The sequence below is a fragment of the Pleurodeles waltl genome, chromosome 6 (genome assembly GCF_031143425.1).
Source record: "Pleurodeles waltl isolate 20211129_DDA chromosome 6, aPleWal1.hap1.20221129, whole genome shotgun sequence".
In the NCBI taxonomy this organism is placed as follows: domain Eukaryota; kingdom Metazoa; phylum Chordata; class Amphibia; order Caudata; family Salamandridae; genus Pleurodeles; species Pleurodeles waltl.
The window spans coordinates 1,406,815,961-1,406,833,402 of NC_090445.1; the positions used below are offsets into that span (position 1 = coordinate 1,406,815,961).

At 40.9% G+C, this 17,442-nt stretch overlaps 1 protein-coding gene across 1 annotated transcript in view; it reads right to left on the reverse strand.

The window, feature by feature from the left end:
- Positions 1 to 17,442, reverse strand: part of LOC138300897 (protein-arginine deiminase type-3-like) — a 385,604-nt gene that overhangs the window by 227,910 nt on the left and 140,252 nt on the right. Inside the window, exon 4 of the mRNA XM_069240756.1 lies at positions 4,497 to 4,558. Within this exon, the coding sequence (XP_069096857.1) occupies positions 4,497 to 4,558 (62 nt within the window). The remainder of the gene's footprint in view (positions 1 to 4,496; positions 4,559 to 17,442) is intronic.

Below are 17,442 nucleotides of genomic sequence, written 5' to 3' on the forward strand. Positions count from 1 at the left end.
GGTTAAGGATATCAGAGCATTGGAGAGCCATAAGACAAGAAGATGACCGCTACCCTATAGCCCTGCATATGAAACTATGCAAAGTGCAGGGAGCCCATAAAGATTTTAAATTTAGGGGATTTGAACATTGTGAAAATAACCCACGAGGTGGTAATAGGGAATTAGCTTTGAGAAGAAAAGAATCAGTCTGGATCATGCACTTAGGGGCAGTGGAGTATGGCTTAAATTCTGATTATGAATTGGAATATTTCCTTGGGGATAGATAGATGGATTATGGAGAGGTTTTCATATAGGTGAATAGTAATATCTGACATATTTGGATTATTCTGAACACAAAGTGACCTATAAATGGATAGGATAACGATATGTATTCATGGAGAGTTCATGATTGCAGTATAAAGCATAGTAGTTGAGGTGATCAATAAGTATGAAATAGTAGGACAGGTACCTAACATATAAGGTGAAAGATTTTTAGGCACAGATAGATAGAGTATACTGAGGGTCTTCCTGTTTGACTTATCCGCGCGTGCCCTGGATGTTGGGTGGTGTTCGTTTCCCGATACTTAACCATGATGTTTCATTAGGTTGGGTGTTGGGGGATTGGCACTGTTTAGCGTTTGGAGTATATACGGGTGAGTCAGGTAGGAAAATTATTTGGTTGATGTAATTAATGATCATGAATATACTTATTCAATTTGTCTATTGGCTAATGTTAATGAAATATTTTAAGGCAGTTTAGTGAGCATAGGGACGTGTGATATGAATATGATTTTGTTTTTATTGTTTATGGCCAGTAATGAGTGGGCTGGTAAACAATGATGAAGAGATATGCTCTTTAGGAAGTGAATAACATTTCACGTATTTGTAAATCTGGAAAAATACATGTAGTCATTGTGTGGCTGTCTGAGGGCCAACAATGAGATTCGGAACTGATATTAAACAGGAAGGACGAGAAAAAGGATAGTCCGTCTTCTATGTCTACGAGCGGAGAAGGCGGGCATAAAAACGCTAAGAGGAGAAACGCTCTCCTTTTAGATGTTTTCCAACGTACTCGTGGATTGTAATTAAGATAAGGAACAGAAGGTAAGAACTTGTATGATGGCATTAAGAGCGATAGTTAAAGGATTATATTAGTTGGCAATTAACCATTTGCAACGTTTTAGGATACGAGTCTTCATTACTTGGGGCATCCAGATTCGACTTAAGTTAAATACACACAGTGAGGTAAGCGCTATAAATGAACACTGCTTCACAAGAGTTTAAGAGGACACGCAATTTGTTACTAACAAAAGAATATACATATTTTCAATATTACAGACTATATATGGCAGTATACTAAATATACTTCAAGGATCATGATAACTTTGTTTTGTGGGATTACCAATCGTATAAGAAGGTACCAGTCCTTTTGTCCTCTGTTCTTCTGATACTAATTAAAAAGCACATTTACTGCATGAGGGTATCACTATGCATGCTCTTTTTCTTCAATGATTCGGTTCAAAGAAGGCTATGTTAAAACATTTGGATAACAAATAATTGGGCTATGACAATATTTCAGAATTTGTTTGGAAAATAATTGTTGCACCGATGCAATGGTATTGATATGGTGTAATGTAAAAAGGTAATTGGATGTACACTAATAAGAATCACGGTTTTCACATTTAATTATAAAGTAATTGAGTTATAATGAATGGTGAGGGATTCTGGGATTTAAATACTTATTGTTTGTTGTAGGAAGTCCTGATGAAGTCAAGGGGTATTCCCCAGATGACTAGGACGGGAACGTGAGCAAATTTTGGATACAAGAACTTTCAAGATAAATAAAGAAATTTGTGATTGAACTCATGAAGATGGTCATAAATGTGGACTCTCAAAACAACTAATGATTATTATTGATGCTTACTAATTTGTAATGTATGCAGCTCCTATTTGTGACATTTCCAAGCCAACCTGCTTGTTGCAGTACCACATGAGTTATGTTGCCCATCAGGACTTGCACAGACCTTGCCTTGATAATTGGGGGAACGGCTTTCAGAGGGAACAGGATGACATTAAATTCAAGGAGATTGCTATGGAGTCTTCTTTCAACTGGGGAGCACAGGCCAGTGAATTCCACCTGTTCAATGTAACCATTCCAACCCGATGGGACTGCAACATGTAAAGTTGCTGTTCTCAGCCCTCATATTGCAATCACTGGAAACAAAATCTCCACTGCCATACCTGCATGTTCCAGAGAGCAATTGGATTAGGATGATGCATGAACCGAGCACTCCAAAACCCAACCTCATTGAGATCCAGGAATGAGCCTAAAACATCAGGATCGCAGTCTGCCCCAGGCTTGTTTCATGGTCGGGGAGACTTTCAAGGCCAATGTGTCCAGAATGGCCCTATGATGGAACTCCTTTGTGCAGGCATCAGATAGGTTGTGGGTTCCCTGACGGAGAGCTCCAAAAATGAAAGAAAGGCAGTCATTGTTTGGAGATGGTCTCTGACTCAGTGCCTGCGTGTGCCCACCTTGTGCAACCAGTCCAAAGATCCATCTAATCGCCCTGGTTCAGGGCAGAAGGAAGCTGGGCCAAAATGAACATTTTGAATTTGTACTTTCGGATGAAGTCATTCGGGGACGAAGATCCAAAATCAGCCTCAGCACTTCATCCTCTTGGTCACCAACAACAAATGGGAATATCACTCCTAACCCTGTTTCCGGTACTGTCTCAAGGGCCACCTTGGAGGTGGAAGTTTGCTGCCATTGGCATTGTCACAACCCTGGCCAACCTCATGTGCCCAGGAACTGTGAAATATTGGCCAGCTGCTGAACTGGCTATGAGGGCTGCTATCATCAATAGGCTAGACTTTACCCAGTGAGCAGCCTCTGAGCTTTCTGTACTGTGAAACTGGCAGGTTAGTGATAGCAAGCCCAGGGAATGGGCCATCATGCAGCAATTCGTAAAATGCTCTAGTGTATAGTCTGGCTTTTTTCAAAAGGTTTTGGGTCTATTAAAGGGCATGTCCATTATTTATGTCTGAACATCACTGGAAAACCCAGTAGCTAGCAACTAGACATGAGGTCTGATCCCAAAACAGCGCATATAGCCTGTTGGCGCAAGGCTAGCTCTCATCACATATTTGACAGTGCCGTGCATATCCTATATTGTTTAGATGAAGGCTGTCCTGAATTTGTCATTGACACCCTACAAGGTCATCTAGGATATGTTCCAAAGAGCATGAGCACAATGTTACAGGAAGACAGACCGTATTTAGGCATTGAAGGACCATACTGGTGGAGGAAAATATTCCCCATCTAAGCGCACAGAGGGATTCGTGCTCAGGTTGACCTTGCTTTGGATGCCACTAAGCTTTCTGGGGCAGATAATGGATGAGAATGTTTTGGCCACAAGAGGATGGGCCATGTCCCTGACATATGTTTTAAGGTCTCATTGAAAGACAGCAAGATCTACAAAGTGGCAGGCACAGGCTGTACGATTTCCTGCAACATCTTTGCTTTTGTTTCAACCAAAGGTAGTTGTAAATCAAGTAGTTCAAATGCCCTACTAATAGTCACTGTAACAGAGGCACCTTCCTCTGTGAGTAAACCTGGTGAACATTCTAACTCAGTTCCAGAAGAAGTGCCCAATTCACTTTCACTTTGAACACCCATGTTCAGTCTGGCATCAGTATAGTGAAGAAGTAGCCAGTTGTCTGCCTCCTAAGCGTCATCATTGTGTGCTAAGTTCAGAAACCTCTGAACTGCGTCTGAATCAGAGCCTATAGCCTTCCAATAGCCTTTAAATAGTTCTGGCATCAAGGAAGAGGCTGTTGATCATTCAGTGATTGGCCTTCTTGTGCTAATGGCCTTACCAAAGTCTTGGACTGAGATCATGTCTTTGTGATTGTAACTTGTCATGGCAGTAACACAAATACTTTGACTAGAAGCAGGCAGGATCACTGTCTAATGCACAGCCTCTACTTGTGCTCTGCAACATAGAGTTTCGCTTTCCGCTCCTTCATCGCCTTCAGATGCCTCAGTACATATTTTCCACACAACTTTAAATTAGGACCAGAACCTAAACTAATTTTACCATTACCAACAGTGCCTCTTGCAATTGTGAAATGGTTTAAAACCTATGATTTTGGGGTGGAGAAGTTGGGCCATTTTCCTTGGCATACAGTCTATTGTATTGAAATTGGGCATCAGTCCAATGACCGAGTTTTGGAACAGAGCTCCAGACCTACGGCTGGGTGCGGAACGAAAGGTACTAGCATCAGTGTGCGAAGGTGGGGCCTATATGCAGCTCTGTACCATCATTGCTGGAGTGGTGCACAACTGCTGCAGTGTCCGGCAGCACCACCTGCCAGTGAACTAGAGCAAGTGCTTGGTAGTCTGCATCTACATCGCTTTGTTTTTTATAGGCATCAACAGATAGTGATTAATGGGCAAGTTTGGAATCAGTTGAAAGAATTAAAAAACAAAAATGTGAGGACTAATCCCTCCTTACCTTTTTATAGTTATCCAGGTTCCCATCTCTATCACGCGTGGTGTCAACGTCCAACCCGACAACTGTAAATATTTTAGAAGTATAAAGCAAAGTGAGCAAGTGTATAAAGGAAGATTCTCTTTTTGTCTTTAGTAGCACCACATCCCCAAGCACATACGAGAATGTTATTTTCCTACCAGCACATTATATCACTCTCATGGCATTCGCACATCATAATCCAAGAACCCACATTTGCACAATAGTTCTAGCACCTGCAAGAACAAATAATGCTGTCAGTCACGTGCACAAAGCACATGTTTCCTTCAGCATATACAAGAAAACTTGTTATCTGCACCCTAAGGAGAATTAGGGTTTCAGCGTTCACAAACCCGATAAGAATATCAGTCTCTTCTGCAAGAGAGCATGATCCCCGACTTCCCTCACACCATACAATAGTAATATTAAAACATGATCTACTTAGCACACCAAGAACTTACATCGTAAACAAAACTACTTGCGAAATGACATATCTCTATTAATGCTAACAAACTGATCGGGCATTGGTTGGGCCATTACAGGCAGAAAGCAAGAACACTGGTGGCACAACAGGATCTTGGTAACGTGCAACCAAGCAACACTGTGATGCACAAGATTACATTTTCTGGTAGGATACTCACTGGCTGAAGAATAACTATGAACACTGCTTTCCTACACTCTATTTGAAACTGATGGATTTTTTTGTTAGTCGCATGATTGATGATGGGGTATCTGTTTGTTCTCCTGTTAATAAACTACCCTCCTTTATTATATATTATTCTGCTGGGCCCATCAATGTGTTTTCAGTACAAGATAATTTATTCTTCTTTCCCTTAATACTTACTCAATTTATTTGGGAAATTAGCTGTAAAGTGTACACAAAGCTCATTTAGAAAAACATTTAAAGTAACGTGGTGACCCCTCTTTAAACAACTGCTACATTCTCCTAGTGACTGCATTGAGGATTGTACTAAATTACACAGTAGTATGATGCAGCCCGATTTACATTTACACTCCCTGTTATTCTGCAATGCTAACTTGAACTGTTCATACTATGGTGCACAGCAGTATGTTGATTTAACTTGGACCATCCTTTGAGGGGCTCGAGCAGGGGAGAAAGAGGCCTTAGTAATGGGCAAGGGAGACCAGGAGACTACAAAGCTGTAGAGGGTGAGGGAGAGAGTGAACAGTAGCACTGGCCTCAACTCCTAAGTTTGCAGAGACCAGGGGTAAAACAGACACAGGGGTACAGTGTCCCTATATACTACACATAAAAGACGTCTTTGTAATACTGCTTTCTTTTACTTGTGTTTATTTTGAGATGTTGCATGTGGAATCCTCACAGTGTCAGCTCTGTCCAAGATTCCAGAGCGTCCGTGTTGGCAGTTGTTCACGGACGCCAGTCTTGGATGGCAGCTGAGGTTCTCCTGGGTCCTTCAGAATAAAAGAAAGTGGCCTAATCTTGCTCTCGCCTGCATTGTTCTACTATCGGTGATCGATTCCTTGAACTCTCCTGTCACCCCATCCTACATATTTTGGTACCAGGGGCCAGATGTAGCAAAGGTTTTTCCCCATTCTGTGTCTATGGGAAAAAGTGTTCTTACATATGGCCACAGGAGTGGTGTAAAGCCTTTTGTTTCTGCAGCTGTGTATAGGTGTCTATATACACATTGGAGGCCGTCCGCACCAGCACCATGGTTAGTTATTTTCCTTTGAGTTGGATATTCAGAGGCCGATTTCATTTTATTTTTTAACGACGGCTCATTACTAGGATACTAGCGACGCCTGCTGCTAAGATACTGCTGGCGCTGGAAATTAGCTCATGGTTTCCAGCAAGCTGACTCTTTCAGAAGGTTCTATCACAGCGCACGAGTCATTGTTGCCTAGATAACTGCTTGCGCTGGTATTTAGGCTACACTTCCGAGCAAGCTGACTCTTTCAAGTGTGACTCAACGCCCTCACCCCAGGGGCCATCGTATTTCTTCAGTTTTTGCTCAGCGAATCGGCATAGAGTGGTTTGCTGGATACATCAAGCTGCTCCCAAGCTGCCATTCTTTTATAAATGTGGAGAAAGTCTACCTGACTTTACTTTTCTCTTGATTCTAACATTTTGGGATAGATTTTCAGTTTCGTTTTAAGCCAGCTTTTGTCTTATTTTCACCACTTTTGTGCAGTTTATTTCCTTAAACCTTCAATTTTTACTATGGCATACAATCAAGGAGTTGTTCAGCCTCCCCCTTTTTTTACAAGGAGTGGCAAGCCAGATATAAAATGGAAAGAGCGGCTGAGGTTTTTTAGAACTACCTCACAGCCATTGATGCTATTGGATTTTCTCCTGTTAGAAAACTGGCCTTGCTGTTCAATCATCTAGGGGCTGCTGGTCAACATGTGTTTGACAATTTGCCGCCTGTTCAGAGGTAGCAAAGTGGTGATACAGTTTGGAACGTTTATTGGGAAGGAAAGTAAAGGATGGGAAAACAGTATTCGGATGAGTCCAGCGTACTTCTTGAAAGATTTAACTTTGCCATGTACAAGCAATCTGCTGAAGAAACTGTAGAGGAATATGTTGCAACTTTGCGAGTTTTAGCTGCTAAATGCGATTTTGGCAACAGTGTTGATAATTACATAAGGGGCCAATTTGGGTTTTACTGCTCTTCTAAGAAAATACAGGAACATCTGCTAGTCTGTCGTAATCCTTCTTTGGCAGAAACAATTGACATTGCAAAAAGTATAGAAAGATCCATTGTTTCTTCTAAAGTTTTATCAGGTCACATTAGTTAATCTTCTGTTAATTGCATGACGAAAGATGATTCGATCTGTGCAGGGAGCACTAAGTCTTCCAAAAAAATAGGGGTACTAGAGTTTGTTTCCGATGTGGTTCTTGTAATCATATTGGAAATAGACCGTCATGTCCTGCAATATGAAATTTTTTTTGAAATGTCACAAAGTAGGACATTTGCAGGGGGTGTGTAGAAGCACAGCTAGTTGTGTTGGTACGACTAGCAATCTCAGTAAAGTGAAGATTAGCAATGTACATACTAATGATTGGAGGATCAGTCTCACAGCTTGCTAGAAGGTTTTTCCAATGTAGTTTTGACTGTGGATGCCATAGATTCGACCGTGCATTTGGAAGCTGGAGCTATCAAAGGACCTTTGTGGGAAGCACTCGTGGATGGCAGAACAATAACAGTTATGGCAGATTCGGGGGCTCCTGTGACAATTTTAGCGGATACTACTTATAATAAATTCTGGTTGGATTCAAATGTTTTGGAACGGCCTGATATAAGTCCTTAAGCATTTGGTGAACAGGATATTGAACTCCTTGGATTCTTCTTTTCAAATTTAGAAATTTTCAAGAGGTGCACACATACTAAAATATTTGTTGTGGTCAATGGAAGAGACATTGTGGGCTGGAAAGATTTAGCTAGACTTAGCATTATTCTGCGTCCTTGACATTGGGTGACATGTCTTCTTTTGTCGATAGGAGTGACATACCTTCTTTTGTTCATAGGAGTGTTGTTTCTTTATCTCTAGTTTCTGCAGATAGACTCTTTGAGCAATTGAAATCTCAATTTCCCAAAGTTTCCGCAGATAAGGTTGGAACTGTTCTAGGCTTTGAGCACTGCATCAAATTAAAGAATGGAGCTGTACCCATAGTACATAAGGTTAGACCAGTACATTGGAGTATCAGAGAAATTTTGAAGGAGTTGTTGGATAGGTTAGTTACTGAGGGTATAATTTTGCCTACTCATTCTTCTGAATGGCTTTTTCCCATTGTTCTCACAAAGAAGAGGCTCGGTGACCTTCGACTTTGTGTTGATTTGAGATCTCTTAACAGAAACATTTTAGTGGATTGTCATACCCTTCCCCACATACAAGAAATGGTGACTAGCATAGGAAATTCTAAGTTTTTTTCTACCATAGACCTACAATCAGCTTACCATCAAATAGCATTGAGTGAATGTTTCCAACCATTTACTACTTCTGTCACACCATTTGGTGCATTTAAGTATTGTAGGTTTGAGCATCTGCTGCTGTGTTTTCCCAAAAATGATGGATGCTTTATTTGGGGCAATGGATAATGTTTAAGCATTCCAGGAGGACATACTAGTTCACACTGAGAAAGCTGAAGAACAAGTTCAGGCTTTAAGGAGGGTTTTTGTTGTGTTACATTCTCGGGCATGACCGTCAATTCAGAGAAGTGCAAATTCATGTGAGTGAAGTGGAAGATTTGTGACATACAATTTCTGGGGATGGCATCAAACCAAAATCTTGCAATTTAGAAGCTATTGAAAATGTTCCAGCTCCCTCTGACAAGGATGCGTTACACTCCTTTTTGGGGGTTGTGTTATGCTAGATTTGTCCCGGGGTTTGCTATGATGGTTCAAACTTTGAGATCGTTGCTTAAAAAAGGCAACACATTTGTGTTGGACTCTCAAGCAGCTGACACCTTTCAGAATATTAAGGAGGTAGTTTTGTCTGTGCATGCTCTTAAGCATTTTGTCTCTTTAGCCAAGTCTTTTATAAATGTTTATGCCAGCCTTTAAGGGATCGGTGCCGTGTTTGGGCAGTGGGTCAACGGGCAGGAAAATACTGTTGCTTTCGCTTGAAGATCTCTTACTCATGCAGAAAGTAATTATAGCACAATTGAAAAAGAGGCCTTGGCGTGCATGTGGGCCGTCGAAAAAGTTAAGACTTACATTTGGGGCGCCAGTTGTGGAATTTGCTAATTCAGATTCTGTAATTTCGTTTCTAGAGAAACTGTTCCTTGTTGAAGGTTTTCCTTCCCTGATTGTTACAGACAATGGGGTACATTTTACATCGAAAAAAATGGAAGACTTTATTCGAAAAGTTAATGTTGACCATTCTCAAGTAGCTCTATACAGTCTAGCATCAAATGGTGTGGAAGAAAGGGCCAATCGATTTTTAAAAGAGGGAATTCAAACAGCTATTGCTGTCAATGTAAATGTTTCAAGTTTTCTTAAAGAGAAAATTTGGGCTTATCTTGCCACACCTCACTTTACTACAGAGTTGTCTCCTTTTACCCTTCTCCGAGGCAGAGAGGCGAGAACCAATTTGATTCCACCTTGATTGACTCATAATGGGGGAACAAATCCAAATGTTTGTGTGGAATTGATTGGAGAAAATTGCAAAACAGTGTTTTAGAAAAACAAAGGTTGCAAAAGTGCAATTACGATTTCAGGAATAAGGTTAAAGAAGTGCAATCAATGCACATGATTATGTTCTAATAAGAAAACCACAGAGATTTTAAAGGAGAATCAAAGTTTTCTGTGAAGGTCATCAAGACTAGTAAGTCTTCTCTTTTGTTGGAGGAAAGGGATGGTGGAACAGGAACAGTGTAGTGCCTATTTTTACATCGCAAGTTGATATTTTCAGAAGAGTGTACTCTGATGGGGATGTTCACATGAACACCGATAACATGATATCAACTGATACATCTATTGGTGCTATGGAGAACACTTCCACTACAATTCCAGAGTTGCAAGACTCATCACTTTCTGAGAATGATGATGGGGTAATCAGTGGTTTTAATACTCATGAAATGTGTGCTGACAAAAAAAAAGATATTGTTGAGCAGCGTACTCACAGTAATCATACAGTTAGAGTGCCCTCAGAATTTTCTGATTTTGTTTTGAATTAATAACTATCATAGTTTTGGTTTATTGTAATTTTGCTGTGAGGAAAGGAGAAGAGGTAATACTGCTTTCTTTTACTTGTGTTTGTTTTGAGATGTTGCATGTGGAATCCTCACAGCGTCAGCTCTGCCCAAGATTCCAGACCGTCTGTGTTGGCAGTTATTCACGGATGGCAGTTTTGGATGGCAGCTGAGGTTGTTGTGGGTCCTTCAGAATAAATGAAAACTGGCCTAATCTTGCTCTCGCCTGCATTGTTCTACTATCCGCGATCGATCCCTTGGAATTCTCCTGTCACCCCATCCTACAGTCATAAACGTAGAAAAGAATATTAATCACAAACAATGTTTCCCTAATTCTTTTCCTCTGTGTGCTGCAATGAAAGATCTTTGTGCACTGCAACCAGTGCTGTGTGCACTGAAGAGATGTAACAACTGTGCAAATGGCCTCAGCACAGAACCAATCAAATGGCAATAAGAGTGCATTCAATGTGATTGCCATTGAACACTCATCCTCCCTTTATAGGATGATACAATTAGTGGCCTTATTGATTTGAATATTATTGTCTCCTCAACCTTGTAGAATTTCTTGCTAGCTTAAAAATAAGTGTGTTTGAATGTTGGCTGGCCACACTCCCAAATTAATAACCTAATTTCAAATAGACATACAGGGCCGGCTTTAACACTGGTGGCGCGTGGTGCAACAATTGTTTTTGGTGCCCATCTGCCCATGACCTCCTCCTCAGATTCCCTCACTACCACCGGGCAAAATGTTCCCCTCATCCCTCCATAGCCCCTCTCTCACAAACATTTAATTTGTTTTAAAGCACTGGTAAAAGCTGGATTTACTAAAAAGAATGTATATCTATCCAAACAAACTCTTTTTTGCAACTTTAGGAATATATAATGAAATACTGGGTAAAAGAACAAGATGTCCTAACCCATTTCATGCAGTTTGCAAGCAGCTCTTTGATGACAGTTCACAATAGTCACTATTATATATTACGGTTGTATCATATGCACTGCAGTAACAAAAGGATCTATGTGACAAAAGCAGTAATCCACTCCGCTATCCAAGTAAAATACAGGTCTGTGATCTGCAAGGTATGCGTTCTATGCAACATGTATATTAACCCTCTGTGCTACTTTATGGAGAGTCAAAACTGCCCTAGACAAAACTCTAGCTCTCACTCGCGATAGCAGAAACATTAATCACAAGAGTCATCTTGACATTTTTATTGCTGTCTGAAAGCTGGACCACAAGGAGCTCTTCAGCAGGTGTTTTTAAATCGTAAGTTATTACGAAACACAGTGCCATCCCAAGGTCAGCAACCCTCTCCACAGGTCAGAACTCACTGCGGTCACACCTATCCCACTGCCCTAAAGCTGGCCCTGCATACATATAAGATTCATGCAATCCTATATCCACATTAACTTTCAGTTATAAGGACTACAGCAAGTTAGCCGCAATAGGATTGCAGAACACCTCTGAGCCTCATGCACAACACCAAGCAAATTACATCCTAATAACCCTGCATCACAAACAAAGCAGATGCCTGGTCAACTGACCAGAAAGCAATATATGTTCTTGAGAAGTTTTTGAAGTGTAATAGAAATGATACAATTCAAAACATATACCATGCACTTCTAAAGACAAACTTGTGGCTACATTGAAAGGTTTGCTGTGGCCGTTCAATTCTCACCATTTGATGAAGTCCCTTGAAACTGAAAATAAGACATTGAGGACAGGAAATTCACCATCCATGAGTGACTCACATAAGCTTTCTGTCAAGACTTTTGCAATGTTTGACTTCAGGGCATTTTATCTACATGAATTTCATCTATGGTTGGAACAAAAGCAAGGGCGCCACTATCCTGTATGGGTGGACCCAGTGGACATTCAGTCCTTGGAGAAGAGTCCATAAGTTTGTAAGTTCATGTACAATACAGCATCCGTATAGTGCGTGGGAGCACGTTGTGTGCCTCCGCATTGTCAGGTAATTTCTAAAGCCTCTAAACTGCGCATGCGTAGGAACCATCGATGAGTGCCTCATGTAAGCTTTCAGTCAAGAAGTTTGCTTTTGCTTTTGTTTCAGCCATAGGTAGTTGTAAATATGGCTTCAGGCAATTAAAGTGGGTTGAATATTGAACAGAGATAAACACAAATGCTCTACTGACTCCAGGTTAAGATCCTGTTTCTTCAAGACCTTGACTAATGTGCCTCTTGTATTCCATTTGAAGTGAAGTCCTAAATAATTATTATCTGTTTGGAATGAAATAGCGTTGTCGGCCCTTTGACACCAAGGGCATCCACTACATATGTTACTCCTCAATGACCTACTGCCGACAGCATTGGGGCATATCCTTAATTGATTCCGGGGCAATTCTACTTCTATGCAGGTTTTCAAACTCATTATGGGAATCCAGTGCTTAAATTGGAATGGAAAAGGTGGGTGGTCTTTAAAATGGCAAAGCCAATGAAGAGTAACTAGTAATCCTTTAAAGAAGTGTGGCATATTATGGAAAGCATGGCACCAACTTGCTAATTAGAATCCACAGCACTCCGCTTCAACAATATTTGGGAATTCTGTATTTATTTTTCTTGAGGGCATCCAAACAGATCGCACACCAGCAAACAGATACACCAAAAACAAACTGATTTATTGGATTTGGCAATTCTTGCTAGCAACAATGATATTGTTGTGAATTATTATAATTAATGATTACAAAGGTCTGAGGAAGGGGGAGTATGTCTCAATCCCTCTGTTCTCGCCATCACATAATTGTCTTCTTCAAAGTCTTTTTATATTTTTTGCTAATACGTTTTCTTCCCACATCTCTCTTTCTAAAGGTATCCATCTTCTTTTCTCAGACGTCGTTAATTCCCTTCCTATATGGTGCTGTCTTTTCATTCACTCCTTCTGCATGTACTTCCTTTAGTCTCCTTCACAACAAATTATTTTTTAACACTCCATCACAATCTGTAAACAATGTATTTTCTTTTTATTTGGTATTGTAAATATATCAACACCTGCTTACCTCTATCACACACTTTCCCATAGAATCATCATTACAATTGTCACAAATGTTACATTTACTCTGTGAACTCTGCAGAGAAGCCACAAAATGGATAAACACATAGCCTGAACACCTTCCTTGCCCAGTGACAGGCACTGTAAAAACATGTACTTCATCAAGCCTCCACTCCAGAGTTCACAATTGTGCCCTGCCCTGGACACCCATTCACACCTCGAACTCACACTGACACCTAGATGTGATTCATTCATAGTTGTTTCTATAAAATACTCATATGCTTCATAAAAAGCAAAACTACAGAGCCACAACATCAGGAAAAAAGAAATGCCATGAGCACCAGGAGCACACATACCATTCAAAATGAACTGCAATGCATGAAATGTAGATATGCACCGCACCAGGGATTTGGACTTTGCCTTTGTTCTTGGTCTTATTGCAGAAAAAAACCCAAGGTTTATTTAGAAAGTTGAGGACTTGAACATAAACTCCAAGTAAAGACCTATTTCAATGCTAGTTTCTATCTACTATTGAAAAGACCATTCCCCAATGAAAGCAGAGTCAATGTTCCTTGTAATCATGCATTGTTTATGAATCTCCAATACCCCTTTTCTCTCCCACTCTCTGTGTAAGGTAAATGTTACTTACTTTGTAACTATCTGTTTGTAGCTTTCAGTGCTGTAGATTCACATGCTTTATATACTTCTGCCATTCAGTGATAGGCACAAATGTTTGCAAGTTATTTTTCTTTGACATAAGTTTGGCCACAGAATTTATCATGACTCCTCCCTGTGTCCATAATGCTTCAGGTCACAGAATTCACCCAAGTAAGTGAGTAATCTAGTGAAGTGCAGAAAAGTAAGACAGAATTTACCAGTGGCAAAATTCCTCGAATCAATCTGGCACCTTAGACTAGCAACTTTAAAGAATATGACTGGGTAGCTAACTTTAAGATCTATGTATGCATCTTAATTGACCTTTTGATGTCTGATTTTAGTATTTAATTTTTAATATTAAGATACTTTTTTATTGCATTATTGAATTCCCATGGGCATAGGGAATAGGGTCCTTGTTGTGCGGTACACTTTAAATTTAGGAGATATATATTGTGATCATTTTGTCTGAATTTTAACTTTCTATTATCTCTTTTACATTTTTACTGTGCTTATATTTTTAAGTCTTTTATCAATTTCCAATATTAACAATTTATGATGCTTGTATTGTACTTTTATGGTATGTTTTTACTTACCGAAATAAAGTTAAATGAATGAATGAATACAGAATGTATGGTCTGTGCATTGTTAAGAGTAAACATTGGAAAACATCTTGCTTCCAGGAATGGCTACGGCCACTTGTAACTTTACAGCAGTATAAGCTGCCTGCAGCAAACAAATAGAAGTGTATATCAATCCTGCTTACTGAAAAGGCAATAAACAGCATTTGGTGTGTGGAATGCAGGTTTTAAGAGTGGTGATCTGCCTTTCCAAACTATAATGGGCCAGCTGTTTCCACTTTACTGCATAGCAATCACTTTTAGTGGTTTTTGAGCCTCCTGTACGATTTGCATACACTTCTGTGGGAGTTTCAGTTAAACAACTTCTAAGACCTCTGGTGCCAAGCTGATAGCTTCAACTGCCTGAGGTCTGGATATCTGAGCTGACCCTGGCAATGAGTCAGTAGATTTAATATCGGCTGCTGATTTTCATGTGACTGAGCAGACATTTCAGCAGCATCAAATGCCATGGCTGTCTCATACAAGTTGGTGCAACCACAAAGAGTATCAACAATACTTGCTTCATTTTCATCACAACATATAGATTCAGGGGTAGTTGAGGAAACGTAGAGGTAAATATCCCTAACCAATTCATCCATAGTGCTTTGTCCATGGACATTGGGTGTAGGCAACTGGATTCTTGGAATGCCTCATATGTAATAGTAACTTTGAACTACTGAGGAATTAATTTCATACTGTAAGGTTTGTATATGCTTCTTGCTTATCAGGTCCACACATTCTTTATCCACTCCTGGACGATGCTTCACTAGAAGCAGCATGGGATTCTGAATGGCCCAATGCCAGATCTATTGGGCTAGTGTTGATCCCTGGAATGAGCTAGCCACTCCCTTGCTTCTGGATGTTATACATAACTGTCACATTGTCTATTTTCACCAGGACTGGTTTGCCTTGAGTGTAAAATATCCCAGTGACAACTTGATTGCTGTAATCTCCAGGTAGATAACATGACAGCCCTTCTGTTCTTGCACCCAGGCTCCCTAAACAGTCATGTTTCTGAAATATGCTCCCTACCCCAAGAGGGAGGCATCTGTGGTAATTGTCGCTTGCAGTTGAGGGCTAAAAACGAACCTGTCCACCTGCAGATTTTTGCTGCCCGACCAGAGAGTGCACTGGGTTCTGGGATCTACCAACACTAAATCCTACCACTGACATCTGCTTGTGATTATTGCCTCAGTAGTCACTTTTGCAGTGGTTGCATGTGCAGTCTTATGTGTGGCCTTGTCGCTATGCAAGAAGCCATTACTCCCAACAGTTTCATGGATATCCTCAATGTAAAAGGGCGTGGTAACTACTTGGTTTTGGAAAGCGTTTCACGTAAGTTGTCCTACTCTTCAAACCTGTAGGGTTTAACCTTATGGGGCTGTTTCACCACCGGGATAACTGTGTGGCTTTCAGTGGTGTCTTTCGGGGGGCGTGGGGTCTTCATATGATATCGCTCTAGGTCAGTATCTTCCTGGGGGTAAACATGGTAATACTTCCAAGGATCATCCTCATTCCCAGCTGTTAAAGGGTCATGAGGATCATAGGGACTACCCTGATCCAAGCCAGTGTGGTCCAAAGGAAAAGACTGCTGTGGTGACTGAGCAGGAGGTGGTGTATGCGGAGAGGAGCTGGCGATGGTGAATGAGCTGGTGGCTGAGTTTGGGGCCCAGGTAAAAAGAGCTGCAGTGCAAGACCAGTGGCCATGTCCTTGACCTTTTTCAGAATCTGATAAACCTCTAGTTCCTCCGACATCTGCTCCTTGAAAGGAAGCTTTCTACTCTTCACAGTCTGAGGTGCATGTAACTCCTTCTGCTGGGCTGACAGAGCTAGAATCTTCCTAGAAGAGGGATGTGTGAAGTTCTGGGCATCTGACATCAGGAACCACAGGAAGCTCAAGGTTTATTGGTGTTTTGCTCAAGGCAATATCAGCATTGAGGCATATCCCAGAGAAGACATTCAGTATTGGTTCAGACATCATTTCAGAGCAGATTACCATTAAGAGTGCAGCTTCTTGGAGACTCTGGATTAGACTGGCTAGATAGGTGCCGAGGCTCAGTGCTGTTTGCCGTAGGCTTTCCTGGAGTTGAAGAAGTCTCTTGGGGTCAGGAGATCACAGAGCCGTGAACCAGACCCAAAGGTCAGTGTCTGTTTTGGCTCACCTCACGGCTTGAAGCCAGACTCCCTCAAGAGCCTCAACTTGAGAACACTTGAGTTTGATCCCTGGAGGTTGACTGTTGAGCGAGGGTGGAAGGATGGAGACTCTAGGAGTAATATTTGTCCCGGGTCCTGTGCTCTGGCATGATGGAAGGTCCTCAAACTCCAATGTCAGAGGACAAGACCTCTGGGCTTCAGTCTCCATGCGCCAGCTGGATTCCCGAAACACCATCCTCTTCCTGTTCAGCACCTTTGATATAATTGGGTCTGAATATGTCAAGTATTTAGGATGGGTATCCTCTCTGCATCTTGAGATGGGCCCAGCTGCATTCACATCAGTATCAGATAGTCGTTTTAAACATGGAGGTTTAAAAAAGACAGAGGTTACAAATCCGATGCTGGTTGGGCCTTTGAATTTGCTGTTCTATTTAGGAAAAAAAACTGGAAGGGTGTTTTCTCCATACCACGATTCCCCAACAGTCATTCTAGATAGGACCCGATTTGCATAAATTAATTTGCATTGAATAGATCACAGTTGAATTGCGAATGAGGTAGAGAGATCTAAAGTCACTGGGATCGAATCTGAAACTGCTGGCATTTGAAGAAAAATAACTTACTAATGCCAATGCCCAACACTAGAGGGCAATAGTAGAACATGTATGTATAATGTATATTAGAATAACTATAACTGCTGAATTTCTATGGCTTTGAGTGGGTAAAAGGTGGACCTAACTATGACGTCCCTGTAACCTTTGTTTTTTTCAGTGAATTTCTATATACAGATAGATAGGTAGAGATGCAGGTAGACAGATAGA